Source organism: Myodes glareolus, chromosome 13 (genome assembly GCF_982192425.1).
Source record: "Myodes glareolus chromosome 13, mMyoGla1.1, whole genome shotgun sequence".
NCBI classification, from domain to species: domain Eukaryota; kingdom Metazoa; phylum Chordata; class Mammalia; order Rodentia; family Cricetidae; genus Myodes; species Myodes glareolus.
Genome location: NC_142038.1, coordinates 8,700,408 through 8,722,196, shown reverse-complemented (window position 1 = coordinate 8,722,196; position 21,789 = coordinate 8,700,408). Strand labels below are relative to the sequence as shown.

At 48.9% G+C, this 21,789-nt stretch overlaps 1 protein-coding gene across 5 annotated transcripts in view; it reads right to left on the bottom strand.

Moving 5' to 3' along the window:
* Kcng2 (potassium voltage-gated channel modifier subfamily G member 2) overlaps positions 1–21,789 on the bottom strand; it is a 71,251-nt gene that overhangs the window by 5,763 nt on the left and 43,699 nt on the right. For 4 of the 5 annotated variants that reach the window (XM_087895905.1, XM_087895907.1, XM_087895906.1 and 1 more), the window contains one exon: positions 18,761–19,458. In XM_087895905.1, coding sequence (XP_087752031.1) covers positions 18,761–19,423 — 663 coding nt within the window. In that variant the 5' untranslated portion in view covers positions 19,424–19,458. Of the gene's footprint in view, positions 1–18,760; positions 19,459–21,270; positions 21,444–21,789 lie in introns of those variants that run through there. The other variant, XM_087895909.1, reaches the window with a different exon arrangement.

The window sequence follows — 21,789 nt, the reverse complement described above, 5'->3', positions numbered from 1 at the left end:
AGATTCCTCTTTCTCTGGACCAACAGTGGCCAATAGGCTACAGTCCTACCCTTGCTCTATCTCCGGAACCCTCTTCTTCCCTTCAGAGGCTAGCTCCTTTCCAGGGAGACCAGGACAGAGGTCTGCATAAAGAAGCCAGGTCCTAGGCTAAGGAGCCTAGAAGTTTCTCGCTAACGATGAATCTGAAAATGACGGAAAGCTGTTTGCTCTGGTAAGCATAGGTGGCCACATCTGGAAGGGTGAGCATAGATGTGTCTATTTTTAGGGCCTATTCATTTGCACACCAGGAAGAGACTCTTAGGGGACCAGGAAAGGGGTCTTAGAAGACCTGTGAGGATCCTGAGGGACTAGAGAGGCCTTGGAGCATGTGGTTATGTTGGGGAACCAGAAAGTAGGTCCTGCGGTACAGGAGATAATCGGGGGGATCAGGAAAAGGATCCTGGGAAACAGGAGGGAGTCTTGGGGTGAGGGGTTCTGAAAGACTAGGAATAGCGTCCTGGGGAACAGGAGGGTGTTCCTGGGGGACTGGGAGGAGTTTCTTGTCCCCTGAAGAGGAGCAGGAAGAAGCAATAGTCGGACTCGGGGGCTTGTGTAGAGGAGACGGGGTTGGGGTGATAAGACCGGTGGCCATCTGGGTGCAGCTCCAGCCCCACAGGTCACACCTGCTCCTCACTCAGCCACTCAGCTGGGGGTGGGGCTTCCCCCAGTTGCAACCTGGCACAGCAGAACTCTCACAACACCTTACCCTCCGGGGCAAACCAGGGGCCACTGGCTAGCCAGTGCAATCAATGTGTGGGCCATATAGTAATAACTATGTGGTGTCTCCTCTCCTTTTCTCTGCCTGGCTTGTCTGCTCAGACTCTGGAAGCACTAACTGTGTTTGACTATTTGGTCCCATGACTAAACTCCCTCTCCCGGAAAATGCGCTGTGGGCTTTTCCCTACGACAACTTCTTAGTTACTTGTGACTCAGGAAACCAAGGTCAGCTGCCTCCCAGGGAAGCGGCTCAGTGAACTGGAAAGTCAGAGACTGGACACCCATGAGAACATGGGAGGCAAAAGCCTACTCAGGTCTCATTTCCCTCTGCAGGTAAGAAACCTGGAGCTGAATTCAGGTTTGGTGCATTTCACTAAGCCTCACATGTGGAATCATTCACAAACACCAAAAACAACAGAAACAACTCCCTCCCAAAACCTCAACCACTTAAAAAACTAAACCTGCTGGGAAAGGCCCGGGTTCATACACTAGGGCTTCTCTAGGGTTGCTGGATGTGAGATGTAGCCTCACAGGACAGACACATTCCTTGTTCGTTAGACATTTCTGAGCTGTTCCTTTAGTCTACCCATTCTCTATTATGCAAGGGTCAGCTGGGCCTGAGGTTAAGGTTTTAGAGTCTGGGTGGTCCTGCTGAGGTCTAGAATGCCAGACAAAATATACAGCGGCAAAAACTCTGCTCAGGTAAATTTCACATGTGGTCAAACACTGTCCACTTTGATCTGGACATTCCCTTTGGGGATTAGACTCTTAGGGAACATTAGAAATGGGTCCAGTGTGCATAAGGAGAATCCCACACGTCAGAGTGCAATTCTGTGAACTGAGACAGTACACCAAGGCGCCTTCCAGGAGGACGTTTGTAAGGTCCCACCCAACGCAGACTTCTCAGGGCCGGTCATTCCTCCCAGGCATGCTGACGCTGCCTGCTCCAGGTAAACTGACTGATCCCTTTATATGATGGTGCCAGTGGATAACCACTGCCCATATGTGAATGTGCATCTGCAAACAAAGCTGGCGTGATTAGTAATGAGTCAGTCTCTGTGGGCATTTGCTTTCTTTTGGGTGAGTCCCTCGGATAGATGGCTGGATCAGATCATGTCAGGGTCAGAGCACACTACTACAGTCATGCCCCTGCCTCTACGTGGAGGGCCGGGGACTCCAGCGCTCTGCAGCCGCGTGAGCACTTGCTCCTGATTGCTGTTTCCAATCGCAGTCCACCTACACACCTCATTCTCTCTCCCTCTCTTTGCCCTTACACACTGTGTGAGCTCACGAACCGTTTAGTTTGTTTAGCCCTGGTAGCTGGCGGAGCCCAGCCTCTTCTCGGGTGTTGTCGTCTGTATGTCTTCTCTGCTGAAATCTTTTGTTCCCTTTAAGATGGGTTTTCTTACAGCCGAGTTTGCACAGGCTCGTTATGTAGTCTAATTGCAAGTCTTTTGTCAGGTCTGTGATTTACAAACATTTCCCCCAGCCCAAGCGCTGCCTTTTCATTCCCTTAGCAGTCTTTCACAGGCAGAGTGTTTAACTTGAATGAAATGCAATTTACCAATTTTCCTTCTGTAGAAAGGCTTTTGATACAGGATCTGAAGGCTCCAATCCAGACGAGCAAAGACTGCCTGTGGTTCTCCTGTAGAAGTTCCACATTTTACATTTTATGTTTATAGCTATGGTCCATTTTGAGCTGAATTAAAAAAAAAATAAGGCAAGAGTCTGGAGAGATGGTCCAGTGGTTAAATGGCTCAGGGCTCTTCCAGAGGACCCAGGTTCAGTTCCTAGAGTACATATACCGGCTCACAACCATTTGTAACTCCAATCCCAGGGCTCTGATGCCCTCTTCTGATCTTGGGCACTGCAAGCACATGATTCACAGACACAGGCAAAACACCCACACGCATACAAATAAAAACCAAAAATCCGGTTGACCTTTTGCTTGCCTGTCTGCAGGTCTTACCGCTCACAGTGTCACAGAGTCTAACTGCGGCTTCGTAGTAAATCTTGAAGTTAAGAGGTATGACTCCTCTGCCCTTAAAACGGCTCCTCTCGGGTTGGAGATGGCTCCGCCATTAAAGGCTAAGCTCAAAACAAACAAACAAAAAATGGTTCCTCTATTTTCCCACAAATATTTCATGGATCAGCTTGCTGATATTTACAAAAAACAGGCTTGAATGTGAGTTTACAGACCCTAGCACTCAGCTGGGGTGAATCCCATAGTGCCTGATCTCCCAGTTTACGGCAAGCATGTACCTCTGTCCACTTTGGTAATGGATGTCTCTCATCAGTGGTGTGCTTTTATCTATCTATCTGTCTGTCTGTCTGTCTGTCTGTCTGTCTGTCTGTCTATCTATCTATCTATCTATCTATCATCTATCTATCATCTATCTATCTCTATCTATCTATCTATCTATCTATCTATCTATCTATCTATCTATCTATCATCTATCTCTTGATAGAATCTCACAAATCCCAGGTTGGCCTAGAACTCTTAACTTTCCTGCCATTACCTTTCAAGTGTTAGAACTATCAGTATGTGCATAAACCCGGCTGTCTTGTAACTTTGGGCACACGCACCTCAACAGGCTCCTAGTTCCCTGCCAGGTCTGTTGATGTTTAGTGCAGCGCTGAATAGTACTTCAAAAAACAGTTTCTATTTGTTCATTGCTGGGTTGTGGTCGTACAGCTGGGTTTTATCTATGGAGTCCGGTGCTGGTCCTGACCCAGTCACTTGTTCTACAGACTTTCTGTGGATTTCTCGGCTCTCAGATCACAAGTTCTCCATTTTCTTGCTTCAATGCTCAAAGGAGAGTATCTAGCAGATCATAGCCTGGGAAGGAGAGAGAAGGTGAGCACCCCATCCTTCATGTTTACTTGTCCCTGTAAGGATTGGAAATTACCCAGAAGACTGAACTGGCTAAGCCAGGCAATGGTCTACTTTTTTTTCCTCGTAAGATGGGATGTTTCATGACTTTGTTCTAAAACTATTCGGCTTACTTTAAGTCCTGGTGCATTCTTTGTAAATGTGCTAGCACATCAGTCGGCAGGTGCTCTGTTTTATTCTTTCCTTCCTCATTCCTTCTCTCTCCCTCCTCTCCTCTCCTTCCTCCTCCTCCTGCATGGTACTGGGGATTGAACCTTTGCACTGGACACTGAGATACATTCCTAGTCCTTTATTTTTGTGATAGGGTCTCAATTAAGTGACTAAGGCTAGACTTGAATTTTCCCTCCTCCTGTTGCAGTACCCTAAATAGTGGGGTTACAGGAATGTGGCATTGTGACTGGTCTTTTTTTTTTTTTTTTTTTTTTTTTTTTTTTTTCAGGAGATAGCATCTGCCTGGACCTCTGGGCCTCTCCTTCCAGCTCTGGATTCTTGTTTCCTACACAAGATGTTTCCCCCACTGGCCATTTTGTTGAAGCACACCCTCCAGCAGTTTAAAGAACAATGTGTGTGTTGGGGGGGTAGATTTCTTTTAGATTTTGCACATCTAGAAATGTCTTTCTTCTGTCTTGACACGGTTACTCATTTTGCTTGTGGAATGCAGAGTGGAAAACAATTCTCTCTCAGAATGCTGATGACGCCCACCAGGCCCCAGCTTTTGCCTCTGCTGTTGAGTTGCAGTATTTGCATTAATAAACAAAATTCAAGTGCATGGCCCACACATGCCACACTATGTGCCCAGCGTAGCAATCAGAAAAGAACATGACTAATGTACCCATCCTGGTAGCAGAGGAAAGAAATAAGAAGTCCAGTCTGGCTCACATCTAGTAAACAGGACAGGCACACTTTGGAAAACCAAATGCTCCAGAGAGCAAGGCCTATGGACCCAGGGCTCATTGGCGCTGGTCTTGCTCACCATCCAGTGAAAGGAAAAGATGGGGTCAATTCGTTGGCGGTGGAACGTCACTCAGCCGTGGGGCAGGTGTGCCACTGAGCCACACTAACGTGCTGGCCCACGCAGGCTCACTTTTGCTCCTGCTTTTGTCTCGTGTGACTAAGAATGAGTGGCAGTAGCTTGCCAAGGAGCTAACTTCTAACTGTGCATCTCACTCTCTGCAAATTAAACAGCCAGTGGACGAGGAGGCAGGAGGAAGCAAAGGAAGACAGATGTCTGTAAGTCCGTGTCTTCCTTGGCGCGTGGTACATTCTTCCATGTACCTCTGACTCCAGCTTGTACACCGCCTGGACTTCCTCCCAGCTCTTCATCAGTCCCACTATCTGCTTTAGGTGACGAGGGAGAATAGTCTGCAGGGCTACCCAGCCTCCTGCAGTCAGCAGTCTTAACTTGGTGCTGTCCACGGGCAGACACGATGAAGGCTGAGACCACAGCCGAACACATTCTTGTTAATGACCATGCTGATTACACCTTCTGTCTCAGAAGGGCTGGAACAAGGCGCTTGTTAGCTCATTTCACCGACTCCAGATTTGACTTTGAACTCATTTGAGGTTTATTCTTCTTAATTATCTCTGGAACAGAGCTCTCGTAGTCAGATTTGGTGAAGCAAGCAGGAAAGTAGCAGAGGAAAATCTACTCAGGAGAAGCTCTTGTTTCAAAACATCACCGCAGCCATTTAAGCAGAAATGAGTGGCTCATTTCGAATAGTCTGTGCCGCACGAGGCGGGCTTGTCAATCCTCCCTCCTGACCACGCTCTGTTAACTAGTTTGTGTTCTTCTACATAAACAAATCCTTCAAGAGTCCTCGCCCCAAATGTTGCTGGTTTCTTCTGAGAGATTAGGCAAGCACCCGAGGTTGGGGACTGCCAGCATCGTGAATGGGCACACTAAGTCTGCCCATGTGCTTTCTGCAGCTGGGGGCTCTGCTGTACCCCTGGGAGTGGCAAGCCTGCTGTTCCCCAGCTTTGAGCTGTGCACCGAGGTTCCAGCTAGATGGACAGACAGAATCAGCAGGCTACAGACAGACAGGGAGCAGAGTCCCAGATCGCGGATTAGATTACCGTCTGCACAACATGCACAGCCACTGTTCCTCACTGAGCTGTTAATTTTAGCGGTTTCCCGAAGGCCACGCCCCACAACTGCAGCTCTGTCTGAGGACTAGGCTGGACTTGCTGCTCTGTGCCTGGCTCAGCCCAGCGAGCACTTTGAAGCAGGTGGGTTGGTTTCAATTAACTCAACTACAATTACTAGGAATCTCTCTCTCTCTCTCTCTCTCTCTCTCTCTCTCTCTCTCTCTCTCATTAAATTTTTTATCAACTACAAACAATGCACCAGGGACATCCTAAGCATACAAAGCCCATGGCTTCTTAGGCAGAGCTCCCAGAAATAGGTTTTCTGTTTTTATTATTTATTGATTTTTATTAAATCCAGGGCTTCCCACATGCTAGGCCAACACTCTCACACTGAACCAGGCAGATCCCCCGGTCCCAGAAGTGGTCTTCCTACCTCTGGATAGGCTCAGCTGGGAAATCCCCCTCTTTTGCCTTTATTCACTGTTTGCAAAAGACCCGTTTCTAAAGACCTCACACACACTAGTGTGCACAAGTATTGGCGTCTCTGACAATCCTAAAGGAAGACACTCTCCCTCACTGAATGGGATGTGCTAGCCTGTTTACTGTTGAAAAGATCTGCTACATTTTCTGGGCATTGCCAGCCTTCATAGCTGGCTCACAGGCATTGGATCCTCTTCCCTGAGGTATCATTTTTCTTATGAATGTACTTGACTTTTTTCTATAAGAACATTATTAGCCTATAGTCACATACATTGTATTTTTATTACCTTTATGGTTTCTGGCTTTCCCATGGAGGCTAAAATGATTTCCCCCACGCCCACGAGACTGAGTATATTAACTTACATTTTCTTTTACTAGTTACATAGATTTTGTTTTTTTTCCCCACGGTCTCCCACATATTTGGAATTTATTTAAATATCTTTCAGGCTAGTGGTAGTGGTACTTTATCCCAGCACTCAGGAGGCAGAGGCAGGTGGATCTCTGAGTTCAAGGCCAGCCTGATCTACAAAACCCAGGACAGCCATGACTGTTATACAGAGAAACTCTGTCTTGAAACAAACAAACAACAAACAAATACCCAAACACCACCACCACCACCTTTCAGGAAGCAACTGTTCAGACAACCACTCACAGAAGTGGGAAGGCTTTACCTCGGACACTAAGTTGCCACACAGATTTGCCTCTTTCTGTGTTGTGTGATCTTCTCCGAATTGCCAGGGTGAGCGTGCTGTTGTTACTAAGCATATGTTTGCCTAATTTTACTTATTGCACTTTTCAATGTGTTTCTTACCGAGAACATATTTAATTTTGTATCTAGTATTTCTAAGAGCTGTTACTAAGTATGTAACTGTTTGATTTTATTTATACAATGTTTCTGTATCTGGTAAATATAGGAACTGTGAAATATTAGGATGATGCCCCCAAAGATTCCTGTCTTCCTTCCCATATCAATGCTGGTATTAGGTATGCGTGTCCCCAACAAGACTGTGGGAAAGATTGTGCTCTGCATAGCCAGGAACCCCTTTTTCTGACTAGAAAGTGAGATCAAACATGTGCCAGGTTCCTATGAGTGAGAGACACCACAGGGACAGAGCTGACTTCCGCTGAATCTCAGCCTCAGCCACAAGTGAGCGTGTGACCACCGTTCACAAACTCCAAGTCTAGGAAGCTGTTAGACACCAAGATCACCAGGCCTCCTGCTCATCCGTTTTCCTTATTCATTACAGCTCATAGCTAGTCGAGCACATGCATTTCTCTAGGTCCTTAAGGACGTCCTAGAAGGTTCCGAGAACACTCACTGGGCTTGTGACAGCCAGCATCATGCATATGTATCAATTTGGAGAGCCACGTCTCCCATCTAAGAGCACAAGATCCTACACTCACTCGCTCATTCTACGCCTCACCCAGCCTCATGTTGGCTTCTCTTTTAAACACACAGTCTTTCTTGTAAGTCTGCTCCTAGGCACTTCACATTTTTATTCTAATATTGACCAGAACAGTTTTCCCACTATTTTTAAATACTCTGATATGCAGAGAAGTGACTGATTTTTTTCTGTTTATTTTTAAACAGTCATCTTGACGAATTTGCTTATTTTGGATACATTTTTAGTTACTTGGATTTGCAGCAAAATCCATACAAAAGGTAACCATAGCCTGTGAGGAGGAAGCCCCTGTCCATTGTCAACAGGTGAATCTTTGGAATGCAATCACAGACCGAGGAAACAGAAACCAGAAAGGAACTGGGAAAACACTTCCTGCTCAGGGTATGTCCCGAGAACAGAAGGACCGGTCCCAAACTGGTGGAATCAGAGGCAGTAACTTTGCTAATGTATGGTCAGTGCTTATGCTGGGTCATGTATACATACAACCAAAGTCTCAAGAGTACAAAGTAACATTTCCACTTATTTAGTCATCCATATGTAACATTTAACATTCCATGTTAAAATGAAGAACTTATTTATGGCTGCCTCTTAGGAGTAATCAGAAGCAGTGCTAAATGTTAGGACTTCTAAGGCTAATGGAGTTGCTTCTAGTTTTCCTTGTTCAGCCCACTGAGCAGCAGTTACAGGTAGAATACTTTTCAGCCTCTGGTGGGAGGCAGAAGCACACACCACTTCTCTCTTGACTTTCTCTAAGTCACCAGGTACAAATTCAGCAGATGTCCATCGAGGGTCAGGTTCATGAATCATGCAGATCCAATACAAGCAAGGTTGGGAGCTTGTTGCTCATGATTGTAAGCGGGAGGGCACCAGTGGCCAGGGTCAAGTAGGCCCTCACCTGGTTTTAAAAGGCCCAAGCAAAGCTCTTTTCATGGGTGTGCACTGAACTCAGTCAGTCTGGGACTGTCAAGGAGGTGCCCAGTAGGAGGCGGACACTGAGCCGGTTGAGCTTCATGCTGAGGTAGGGGTCTAAGTGACAGGAGAAGCAAGGTGGGGAGGGTGTGCCCATTAGAAGCGAGACCCAGGCAGAGGTACACATGTGGTCTATGGGAAAGCCCTGAAATGTGCACAGGGGTCAAGGACCGACAACCACCTAAGGACAGTTGGCAAAGAAGAGCTGGCAATTTTCAGAGGAGCAATTAGCAGATAGATACGTAAAAACATGCCTATCGCCTAGTGATCAAGAGACTTAAACAGTTAGGAGATAGTGACTGAGGCAGGTGAATATGGAGAAGGACCCGCTTCACTGGTTTGGCCCAGCAACCTGAATGGACATATGGGTGAATGGACCTCAGATCATCGATCTGACCTCTGAGGAGCAGCCTGTGGAGCTGCCACATGGCCCAGTCACAGCAACAACATGCCACACGATCAAATCCCTCAAAGTCATCTGTGGACAAGAACGATCACCCCGGAGTCAGTTACAGCCGTGAAGAGCCGGGGAAGGGCAGCCACGAGGGAACACTTAATGCCGTATCCTCCGATGCTGTGCAGACAGATGCAGGGTGTGTAGAGGGGGCTCTGGCCATGGTGCTGCGAGGCCAGTTGGCTGCCAGGCTGGGGGTGGGCTACCATTCTGGCAGGAAAGGGAAGTTAAGAGGAGGGTGGCTAACAGAAACCCATCAGCCTGGTTGGCCCTCTCAGTTAAATCTCTTTCTGTTCCGGGAAGGCTCTGCATTTTGCAACTGTCCATAAAAACAAATGCTCATCTACAATAATGATAATGATGATGATGATGATGATGATGATGATGATGATGATAATAACAATAATAATAATAATAATAATAATAATAATAATAATAATATCCACTCTGCATGTTCTCTAGGCTACAGGGAGACTAGTGAACAGAGACAGGTTAGGTGCCAGGACCTGAGGTTGAGCTGCTTCCTCCAAACTCTGTACATACTGAGTTTGTAACAGATGCTCCCATGGAGGTGGCAGGCTTATTTTTCAAGATGTCCAAGCCATGTTCAAGTGAGAAAACTCTGACCCCCAGGCTAAATACTTTCTCAAGTGTGCTTCTGGGAAGGACAGGCTTCCCCTAGCAGACAAGGAACCCAGAGGACACAGGTTGACCTGAGTCTTTGCCGCAGAGTTCCACTCCAAATGATAGCAGGGTTTCCCACAGTGCCTCATGGGGAATGGTTTTGGTTAAATGACCTAAGCTGGCCATGGCTAACTTGGTGAATTTTGACAGCTTCCTCTTTATGCAACACCCCAACATTTCAGGCTTAGCTGCTGTCAAAATCTTAATTCCAACTTCTCAAATATGTTCTCTAAATTAGGTGGCGCCTGATGAATTTATACTTGGGTGCACTGAGCTCCCTTAAAAATACAGCTTATCTGTCAAAATGATCCAGTCCTATTTCGGGGAATGCTGGGAGGCAATCAAATCACACATACTAGGAAAAAAAAAATCTTCCATTTCCCCTCAGTTCCAATGAGTCTTTAGCATGGCGGCTGCACTCACTGGCCAATGTAGAGGACAGTGGGGCCAAAATACCCTCTGCATTCTGAGATGGGTAATGAAAAATGGGGCGTTGGGGCAGAACCGCTGCTCTTTGTGACTTGAGCGGAGCGCATCACCAGTGGAGGCAGAGGTTGTCCTGAACTGCCATCCTCATCTAGATTTGCCGTGTCTGCAGACTGACAACTTTCACCGTGTCTGCAGACCGACAACCTTTGCCGTGTCTGCAGACCAAAATCTTCACCGTGTCTGCAGACCAACAACCTTCACCGTGTCTGCAGACCAACAACCTTCGCCGTGTCTGCAGACCAACAACCTTCACCATCTCTGCAGACCAACAACTTTCACCATCTCTACAGACCAACAACCTTTGATGTGTCTGCAGACCCACAACATTTGCTTGTTATCAGAACCTTTTGGAGCCAGATGGGGTGCAACAAGGCTGCCCACTATAAAGGGCTGAGGCTCCATACCACACAAAGTCCCGCTGACAGGACTACCACTACCTTTTGAGGTATGTTTGCATTCTTGTGGGCAGAAGGATAACAAGTCCCCTAGTTCTCTCACTGAATCTCATCTCTTTGGAGAATCTGCATTTAATTGAAGGAGGATTGGAGGTCCTAGAGGAGAAATAAATATTTAAAGTCCCACAACAGTCAGAATCGGGATTTAGGGGCTGCTGAAGAGGAGGCTTGGTGGTTAAGAGCATTTGCTGCTCTTCTAGAAGACCCCAGTTCAGTTCTTAGCATCCACACCAGGCAGGTCATAACTGTCTGCAACTCCAGCTCCTGGGGATCCAACACCTCTGGCTTCCACATGCAGTCTCAGTCTCTCTCAGTCTCTCTCTCTCTCTCTCTCTCTCACACACACACACACACACACACACACACACACACACATACACACTTGAAATTAATAACAATAATAAAAAAGAATAGGCGTTTAGTGTAAGGAGTGAACCAGTATCCAGTTTGACTCTTATGATGACAGATGAAAGACTTTAGGCAGATGAAGGAGGAAGGAGTTTGCTCTTGCAGCTTCTCTCCTAGGCTCTTAGATACATCTTTAACATATTTTTTTTTCAAACTAAGGCAAAAATCCAAAACATAAACCTAAATTTTCTCTGCTAAATTTATGTAGAAAGCCTAGAAAAACAAATGCCCTAACTTTATCTTTAGCCAGTGTCCAGCAAACTGACCAGGTCCCGCTATTCCCGCACCTCTGGAAGGGCCCACAGGGCCTCCCATGGAAATGAGAGGCAATCTTGGCCATGGGCTCCCACCCCGACTCTGAGCAGTGGGGTTGACCATGACAGGGAAGGAGGCTGCCCTGACAGGGCACAAAGCCACACACCATGCTCACTTCATAGTGCCAGTAACTTAAAGAACAATCCACAGTTTATCCAGAAGAGAAGTGCAAACAGACCTGCTCAGATCCCTGACTGGGGCTCTACATTTTGCTGACTTACTTTTTAGCATCCCTGCTGGTTTACTGACAGGTAAATTTGCAAACAGGCAGAAAAGCCAATCAAACACACTACTGGCTGGACAGGGGACCTGAAGTCTAGAGCTAATTGACTTGACCGCCCAGTGGTTCTGTAGTACCTGGGCCTCAGGCAAGGCCAAGTCCCTACCCTCTAACCTCCCAGGCTCCCGTGGTTCTGAATGTGACAGGACCTGGTGACATTCCCTAGGGCAGGTGCCCAAGCAGAGGTGCAGGGCTGCAGTCTGTCACTGTCGGTAATGGTAAGGCTCCTGGGGGGGGGGGGGGTTATGTCTTTTCTCTCAGCAAAGAGTAATTAGGCTTCCTTTTCTTAGGTTCACAGCTACCTGCTTAAGACAATCCCCACCTGGCGCCCTGCACACTAACGAGTGCAGACATCTTGCCGTCCCACTCGAGACATCCAGCTGCCTGACCCTAGCCGCACTCAAAGCCATCTGTCCGACATTCTTTTGCCCTTGTTGGCTGGGAAGGATGGCCTTAGCGCCTCTTGGGGAATGTAGAAAAAAAAAATGCTGCTGGTCATGCTGGGACAATGGAAGGAGCCTTGATGTTGAGACTCCAGAGTATAGCTTCGTGTCACACGTACAGGACCACTTTCATGCCAATGTGGACGGGAAAGCCAGCACTGAAGCTTCCCTGACCACTCCCTGGAGATGAGCCTCCTCCAGCCTCCAACCTCGTATCCCTTGAAACCAGTTGGAGGTTCCCCAGACATGATCCAGCGGCAGGGACAACAAAGGCACAGTATGTCTGAGCTGCTGCTAGGAGTGCAGTTTGTCACCCGGCAAGGCTCTCGTGGTGTCCCTGTGAATGGAGACCCTCCAGCGAGAGACACCAGGGTGGGCACGGGCCGGAAGCCAGAGCTCAGGTGATGGGGAAATTTGTGTGCACCGGACGGGCTCTGCGTGGCTGGAGGTTGGTCAGACGTAGCTCCAGATGTGCCTGTGAGGGTGTCTAGATAAAAACAGATGTTCCTCCCCTGTAACTGCCCTTGTTCAGTCATATGGAATCATCCCAGGGGGATAGAGAGTCCCTCCCAGGGGGATAGAGAGTCCCTCCCAGGAGGATAGAGAGTCCTAAGCGACTGTGGAGCCAGGACTTCATCTGCTCTAAGCCTTGCCAAGGCCCTCTGGGTCTCCTGCAGAAGTTGCAGATCTAGGATAACTCAGCCAGAGACTGTCTGCACTGAGTCCTCACATGGAACCCTATGTACAGGGACATCCTTTCTCTGGGGATCTCTAACTGGCCCGAAGACCGCTAAGCCCTCAGCCTGCCAGAAGGTGGCAGGGCTTTGTGTTTGCTGGAGCATGTCTGTGCGGCAGACACTTTTGTCACCTGCTTTCCAGGCTGTGGAGAAACAACCCCAGTGAATTCGAAGCTGAGATCCCAGGCATGAAATCCATAGCTCATTACACTAGCTTTAATTTAATCACGTGACCAAAAGGAAATACTGGCTGGCACAGTCACACAGCTCAACGCCAAAGGAAATGATGGATTTTTTGAAAAGCACCCGGCACCCCATGGGCCTTCTACAGTGACAGGCTGTTCTCAGGCAGGCTGGCAAGGACAGCCCGTCCCCGCTGTGCGCCAAGGCCCAGGCAGGCGCTCAGCTCTGTCTCCAGGCAACACAGCAGCCACCGCCACATAGAAGGAACTTTGCAGCTCTCCGTTGGCATAAAATTGTCTCTGCACCATCTCTCCACACATTTGAATCGCTCAAAAGAGAAACTGCAACGTACCATCCTGGCCCAAAGCCTGCCCCTGTGTGTTTCCTACCAACAAGAGCACCTTCAAACCCAGAGAAGAGCACACTTCCACAGTTAGCTCTGGACCCTGTGCGTACAATTCTCAGATGCCATCTACTTCCAAACGATTCCATAGTAATGGGGGGCAGTCACGGTCAGGACCTGGGTTGGCTATAAGTTCTTTTAGCACTACCGTCCTGGAGATCCCTAAGGACTCCGATATTATGTAGCTATTTCCTCCCAATTGAAACATTCTCTCCTAGAGTGGGGAGGCAGACTTAGAAGATTCATAAAGTAGCTTACTTACAAGGCTCAAGAAGCTCCTGAAATTTACAGGACTCACTAAATCCCTTCCCAAAGTTATATAAGATTAGCAATTGCTTGAGAGAATAGATTCTCTGATTGGTCAAGCTACCTATAAATTTTCCCTTTTATTTTTATTTTATGCATATGGGTGTTTTGCTTGCACCATACATGTGTGCAGCACATGCATATAGTGTCTTCAGAGGCCAGAAGAAGGTATCTGATCCTCTGGGATGGGCAGGATAGGCATTACAGATGGTTGTGATGTGTCATGTGCGTGCTGGGAATTGGAGCTCAGATCCTCTGGAAGAGCAGCTGATGATGCTCTTACCTGCTGTCCATAATCGAGGCAGGGAGCCCCAAGGGATGCAGCTTTCCTGAGTCCTCACCCATGCTGGGTGAGGTTTTTAGTGATATAGCTGCCTAAGTGGTCCTTCATGTTCCTGTAAGTAAACATTACACACTCACTGGTACACTAAGCTAGACCTAGAAACAACTGCCCATTTCATTGGTGTCTAGCTGAACATGTCTCCCCAGGAAAAGGCACACATGTTCCCCAGGTATATTAACACAATACCTGATCACGCACATCCACACCGGCCTGCAGCAAGCAGAAGGGAGAGGAGCTGTCTCCTCCAGCCCAACATAGTGAAGGCTGCAGACTCATTGGAGACTTTGTGAAGATATCAGCTGTGGTGGAGGCTCCTGTCTCCTCTGCAGGTCTCCCACAGAAGGCAAAGGGCAGGAGCTTGAAGAGACACAGTATTGAGCTGAATCTCCACCTGCCAGACCTATTCCAGGCCCTGGCCTTTGAGTCCCTCCAACCACCTTCAGCACTTAGTGCTAATACACTGATGACTCACCCCAGGGCCACGATTTAGCATCCAAAGCGTGCACATTATCACAGGGTATCCACCTGGGGATCTCAGAAAAGTGTGTGATGGCATATGTGGTAGTATGAATGTAACTGGCCTCCATATACTCATAGGGAGTGGCACTATTAGGAGGCATGGCTTGTTGGAGGAAGTGTGGTCTTGTTGGAGGAGGCTGGATGACACACACCTTCAGTGCAGAGCTTGAGGCTGGAGGCCACACCTTTTTCTGTTGGAAGTGTGTCACTGTGGGGTGGGCTTTGAGGTGTTTTCCCAAGCTTCACTCAGTGTGATAGTCAGTAGATTTCCTGTGGCCTGCAAGATGTAGGACGCTGGGCTGTTTCTCCAGCGCCACCCTGTTGGCATGCTGCTATACTCCCCGCCACGATGGACTGAACCTCTGAACTGTAAGCGAGCCCCCTCAACTAAACATTTTTTTACAAGAGTTTCTGTGGTCATGGTGTCTCTTCACAGCAATAGAAACTTAACTAAGACAGCATATTTTCCGGAATATACTTTTTTGAGAGTCAAAGAATTCAGGGCTGTTACAATGGCAATACATTTTTAGGCCATTGGTTGCTAACTCTATTCCCAGGGTATGAGAATACTGTAGGTGTAGAAGTCAATGAACTTTTTCTTCTTTAAAGACAGAGCTACTGAGTGAATGATCACCCATGGACTACCTTGAGGATACAGCCTACTGGGACCGGAAGGCTGGGCCCCAGGTGCTGCAGCAGAGGCACGGGGTCACAGCACAATCCCCTAGGGAAAGACTGCTGGGATTGCCACTTAATGTGGGGTTATGCACGCAGCACAAGAAGTATGGAAAAGAACTGTACCCCGCGAGAACAGCACTTTACAATCAACAGATTTGAGGAGCTGGAAGCTTGTAGGCAAGTGAATGACGTGATTCTAACAGAAAGGCTATACACAAATGCATGTACCCTTCCGGTCCCTGCAGCAAGCACGGCTTTTCCTGGCCATCAGTGCAAAGCCATGTCATGCAGCCCTTTTCTGGGTGCCAGAACTGGGTCAACAGGTGTTTGTTTAACTCTGGGACCAGCAGGCATGTGTGGTTCCCAAACTAGACAGGGTGCGTGGCAGAACCCGAAATGCTGGAGGACAAAGCAGCCGGCTTAGCTCTAATGTGCCACAATTTTGCTTGACTACCATGGAACCGTCTGAGAATATGTCACCTCCTGTGGCAAAAGGAACTTGCGGTATGACAAGGTTATAGGCTCAGAGAAGGGACGCTGATCCAGTTACCCAGGTGGGCTTGACAAGGTTCAAGGATTTGTGCACTCAGGAGGCTGGGGTCAATTAGCCTTGGTGCCAAAGGAACAAGAAGGCCGGGCTGAAGCTAAAGGCAAGATCAGGAAGGGGCCAACACTGCTCCACATTGGCTTCACTCATTATGAATGTCTACTCGCCAGAGCTGTGTCCCACAGTAAGGCAGGCAATTTATGGTTTCTGTATCTGCGACTTAGGGAACAAGCATCCCGGTCCCTGATGGGGCTCCCAGCCAGTGTTATCCATGGTGCCCAGTTAATCTTACTTAACCCTCTCTCCCTACTAACCAGGCTTGGTACTATTAACCTTATTAACACTTTAGACTTGTGGGTTCTGAGCCCTTGCTAAGGTCTCATCTGCAGCTCCATGCCCCGACGGTGAGTTCTGCCAGCTGACCCTTCAGACCCCTGCACCTAGGTAGGATGGAGCAGAGAGTATGGGACCAAGGGCCAGCTATGGCCCTCACAAACTTCCTAGGGTATCCCCAACCAACCAGACCTGCTTCTTTCATGGGAGAGGATAGGAAAGCTAAGTTTTAGGGAAGGTCTGGCAACCATGCATATTGTTGACCCACATCCCAGGTGGCAGAGAGAAGGAATTTGCCAAGCTGGCTCCAACCGGACCACTGGAAGCTGTCTGGTGTCCATTTTGTCACTAACAGGCCAGAGAGCAGATGTCAAAACATCCTAGGGTCTCGAAGACAGATTCAGTAGAACCATCTTTTCATCTTTTTACAGTCATCTATTGGCAACAGCTTTCCAAAGAGACTGTATGAGTCCGCACTCTAGCAACGTGGACATGCCTTGGCAAGCTGCCTCTCTCCAAAGGTCACCACTTCTTAATTGTAACTTGTCGAAGACTATTATTTTCACAACATAAAGATGTGTGACATTTGTTTATGCTGTGGACGATTACTTTAACTGTGTAAAGGCGTCTTATTCTTGTTTACGCTGCACTTGTTTAACGATGTAAGGTTGTCTGCTTAATTATGTAAAACTGTGTTGCATTTCCTTCACCTGGCCTGCCTAAGGCATCTGATTGGGCTAATAAAAAGTCAAATGGCCAACAGTGAGGCAGGAGAAAGGATACGGAGCTGCAAGGGGGAGAGATTTTTCCTGCAGGAGGAGAAATCTAGGCTCAAAAGAGAAGGAAGAAAACAAGGAGGAGGAGGAGAGAATGAGGGATATGCCCAGGGCAAGAAGTCAGGCAGCCTCCAGTCAGTAGACGTGAGAAGCAGTGAAGCTAAGATACACAGAAGGAAAGAAAAGTAAAAAGCCCTGAGGCGAAATGTAGGTAAAGAGAACCATGTTAATTTAAGTGAAAAGAGCTAGCCAGAAACATGCCTAAACCAGGCTGAACATTCAAAACTAAGTCTCTGTGTCATGACTGGGAGCTGGTCAGTGCCCCCCAAAAGCCTGGCAGAGAAACTGCATTAGGAAGATGGTGTTTGGAAGTGTAGAATGGTGGAGGACAGGGAGGTGAGCACTGTTTCTAGAGGGCCCGGGGCTTGGCTCCCCAGATCTGTCGTCACTCGCTGAGGCACTTAGCTTCTGTTCCCCAATCTTTCACAAACGACTTTCAGCCTGAGTAAGATATGGAATTACTACCACGTAAAAATCCAACCCTTTGAATGGCCCCCACCCCCGCCTCCACTGTGCAAGCAGGAGAACGCGTCACCCCTGAGCCAAACTTCATGCCTCAAGTATCATCTTAGAAGCGGAACCAGAAACTCGTGACTGCTTAACACGACCCGAGATGGCTCAGGCTTGGAACAACCAATAACGAGGGAAGCCAAACCAGTTTTCTTAAGTTTACCTTTAAGTTTAATTTGTAGTCGGGACTGCCTTGCTCTTGGTCAATTTGGTTTCTTAGAATGAGTTATCCCATTAGGTGGACACTGAGCATGGCTAGGGACACTACAGGACTCCAAGGGGTAACCCGAGAGCCCTGTCCGACAGAGGGCCTGTCTGCCCAGGGGACAGAAAGGTGTCTACGGAAGGGCTGGAAGGGCTTGGAGTAGCACTCAGCTAAGGTCAAACACAGCACAGACCCTAGTCGGCTACATAATGTCTTTCGCCTTTCTTTCCAGAACTTTTTCCACCATGATCAATGAGTATAAAGGCTGTTAAGTTGGTTTGTTTTGTATCTCCTCTGGCCTGTCATGAGAACTGGCTGACCACAGACAACAGACCAGTCCACATTTCACGTGCTGGGACTCTAGGACTGGTGGACAAGACAGAGAGCAGAGGGCAAGAAACAGATCACTCGAAAGTCTCAGAATCTCATTTCTCCATAAAGGCCCTCTAACCCTGGGATATCCAAATTTGACCCGTACAAGCCTCTAGATCTGTGGTTCTCAACATGTGGGTTGCGATCTGTTTGGGGGGAATCGAACGACCCTTTCACAGGGGTCACATATCGGATTCATAACAGTAGCAAAAGTACAGTTATGAAATAAAAATAAAATAAGGTTGGGGGTCACCCCAACGTGAGGAACTGTATTAAAGGGTTGCAGCACTAGGAAGGTTGAGAATCACTGTTCTAGATCCTTAAGATACGGGCATTTTTTAGTTCTACTTTGTCTAGACTTTGAGGGACTGCCTGCTGAGTTATTGGAGATGCAGAGAGGGCCCCAGGATAAAAACTGTGGGTCTTTGTCTTGAAACTTACTGTAGTTTGGAATTTCATGTATCAGCTCATTGGACCCTCACTCCTGACCTGGAACGAGGGGAGGAAGGCTGTGGAGTCAGCCAGGGCAGGGGACATAGTGGGCAACCATGACTAGAAATCGGCATGCACTCTCTGAATCGCTACATCCCACCAGATGTGGCCTTTGTCCACTCCTCCATGATCCTGGTTTCCCCTCCTCCCGCCCTTGCTCTGAAACCCATGCCCACACTTACCCGTTCCTCTTCTGCTCGGATGTCAGGCATGGTGCTCAGACACAGGCCGACGGCTGTGACCGCCACGAAGGCCACGGAGACGTAGGCGAAGAGCTTGCCAGCCAGCCCAGAGTGCGGGTTCTCCACCACATCGCGCAGGCGCCGTCGGCCTCGTTCTAGTCGCCCGGTCCCCAGGGCACGCACCGGGCTCCCCGGGGGCCCGCGGCTGGGTGGCCCAGAGCACGCCTCGGCGGCCTCTTCCTCGCGGCGGCGCAGGCGACGCAGGCAGCAGCGCTCCAGCCGCGCCTCGTCGATGCCCCAGTAGGCCAGCTCGTCGCGGAAGGCCAGGGCGCACGGGCCCCGCAGCAGCCGCAGCTTGCCGGCGCGCAGGAGCGCCACGATGGCGCGGAAAGCGCACGGGCTACGGTCGAAGAAGAACTCGTCGCGGCTCACGTCGTAGTCGTCACACACGCGCAGCAGCTCATCGTGGCCGCGGCAGGCTCGCAGGCGCTCGAGGCGTGCCAGGGGACAGCGGGCCAGCGCGGCCCAGGCCAGCCGCACCCGGCAGCCCCCGACGTTGATAATGACATGTCGCGCTCGGGCCGCTCGACTGCCTCGGCCTCCCCGACTTGTGCTGCCAGGCTCTGGGCCGGGGACCTCCGGGTGCCCCGGGAGCCGGGCCATGGTCCCATATGCCGACTGCGATCAGGAGACTGGGCCTGTAAGAGGGATCCGAGTGTTAGAACTGCGGGCAGAGAAACCGGCCTCACCAAGGATCCAGGTTTCTGGGACCATGAGCTCCCTTCCCCAGGTCCACCTCTGGCACACTTGCAAGCTCCACCTTGACCAGACTTGGGATTCCCTCAAACTCTCCACAGGACTCTTTACCTTACTTCATCTCCTAGAGGGCAGGAACATATAAAACTTTCCTAAGCAAGGAAGGGTCGTAGGTGGGAACCCTAGATTCTTAAGAGTTTTTGCTATGTATCTGGTAGCATACGTCTCTCAAAACCCACGTCTGGTCTGCCCTGGGCTGGTCAGTATTTAAAAAGCGAGCCCTTCCACAAAGGAGGAAAATAGAGGTGGGGTGGGGCTTGCCATAAATTAGAAACAGGCTTCTGAAATTCCAGCAAATGCGCCGCGTGTACACTGCTCTGGACCGGATTTAAAGGAACCAATTATAAAAAAGAAAAAAGACATTTAAAGCCAAATGAGAAACACTGAGCACAATGAAGGAACGAAAAGAAAATGTAAAGATATGATAATTGTGTAGGAGAAACCGGGGCAGTTTTTCTTAGAGGTCCTGCCTGCGTATTCACAGGGGCGGGGCGGGGGAGGGGGGGGAGGTCCTGGGACACTGGTGGTCACAGAGAAAGCGGCCTACATCTCAGCCATTTGCATCGAAACAGGCCTTGCTAGGCTTTATGAAGCTTTGACACCTCCGTGATGGCAGTGGTCCGCTCTGCTTGGAACAAAGCTTCCAGGTAATTTCGCAGCACAGCTGGGGTTGAGAAACACCAATCAATCAAGAAGGACGGAAACCCACGGCGCTTGATTTTTCTGCCAGCCTTGATTTCTAAGTCAAAGGAACTGTTTGATACTCAGAGAAATTTCTTCAGATGGTCTTTGAGCCTTCTAGGTTTCTATGCCAACTGTTTGGCATACACATTTTTTTTTTCCTGCACTGGGCTCACTTTTCCTAGAGGATGCTATATAAAAAGGTGGTGGTGGTGGGTAACATTACTAACATTCAAGATTTGGACTGCACGGAGGAGTCTGCTCTTCGTCCTGAGGACTCCCCACCCCCTCCAATGTACTGTTTACAGCGCTCTCTTCTTTGCTCCCTGGAAAGGAGAAGTCAGAGGTTCAGCAGAGGCACGTAGAGCTGTGGCAACAGCAGCAAGAGTAGGGACGGCAGGCAAGTCGGTTCAGGTCGGAGCAACCTGCCATTGAGGGCACTCTGGATATCTGTTGGGGGACCGCCCCTCCCCCAGTGTTCTCATGGTGGCAGCCAGACAAATGATAATTGTCAGCACCGCACATACGAGGAAAGAATTTTCTTAGCCCCAACCTTAGTACAGTATGTGACAAGTACATTGTACAATAAAGCACTCCAAAATCCAGCCTTCGGGTAATGAAAAACAGGTAAAAGTTTCTGGAGCCAACTTTTGTGGAGCTTTGGAACTAACCGAAATTATCAGTGACCATGAGGACCTTCAGAGAAAGCAACTGAATCTTGGTAACAATGACCTTTTGCAGCAACTGGACTTAGCCTGTGTCTACACTACTCCAGTTCAGGGGACTCATCCCACAACCACCCCTGATCTCAGTGTGGTGTTCTCACCCCACAACCACCCCTGATCTCAGTGTGGGGGATTCACCCCACATCCACCCCTGATCTCAACACAGGGTACTCACCCCAAATCTACCCTCTGATCTCAGGTGCAGGGTCTCACCCCACATCCACCCCTGATCTCAGAGTGGGGGTCTCACCCCACATCTGCCCTCTGATCTCAAAGTGGGGAACTCACCCCACATTCACCCTCTGATCTCAGCACGGAGGACTCATCTTGTCAATGTCGTGTCTAGTTCAGAGAACTCACTTTGTCCATCCCATGCTCCCAGCTCAACGGTGTCCTTGAAAAAAACACAGTCTGTACCACTGACACCAGCGCTGGTACTGGAAGAACACACTGGGATCACCAGGGGTCCCCATTCCGCGAAGCTCCTTCCAAGTTCCAGGAAGACGGACCCAAAGGCTTTGTCGTTATCTCCCACACCAGAAACCTGCCTGGTGCCAACACAGCTAGCTTAAGACTGTCTGTCAAAGCCATTCATTGGTGGACATTTCCGCTGTTACTGCCCGAGGCAATGGATTGCAATTGAAACAAGCAAGAGCTTTTGAGGACAGGCTGGACAGGAGGTGCTTGGGGAACAAGGAATTGGAAAATGCTTTGGGATTCAGGATGCCACACACATGCTTGCGTGTTTACTCAGTAAATATCAAAGAAGCGTCCGGTGCTTTCCAGGGCCAACGTTTAGGCATGGAA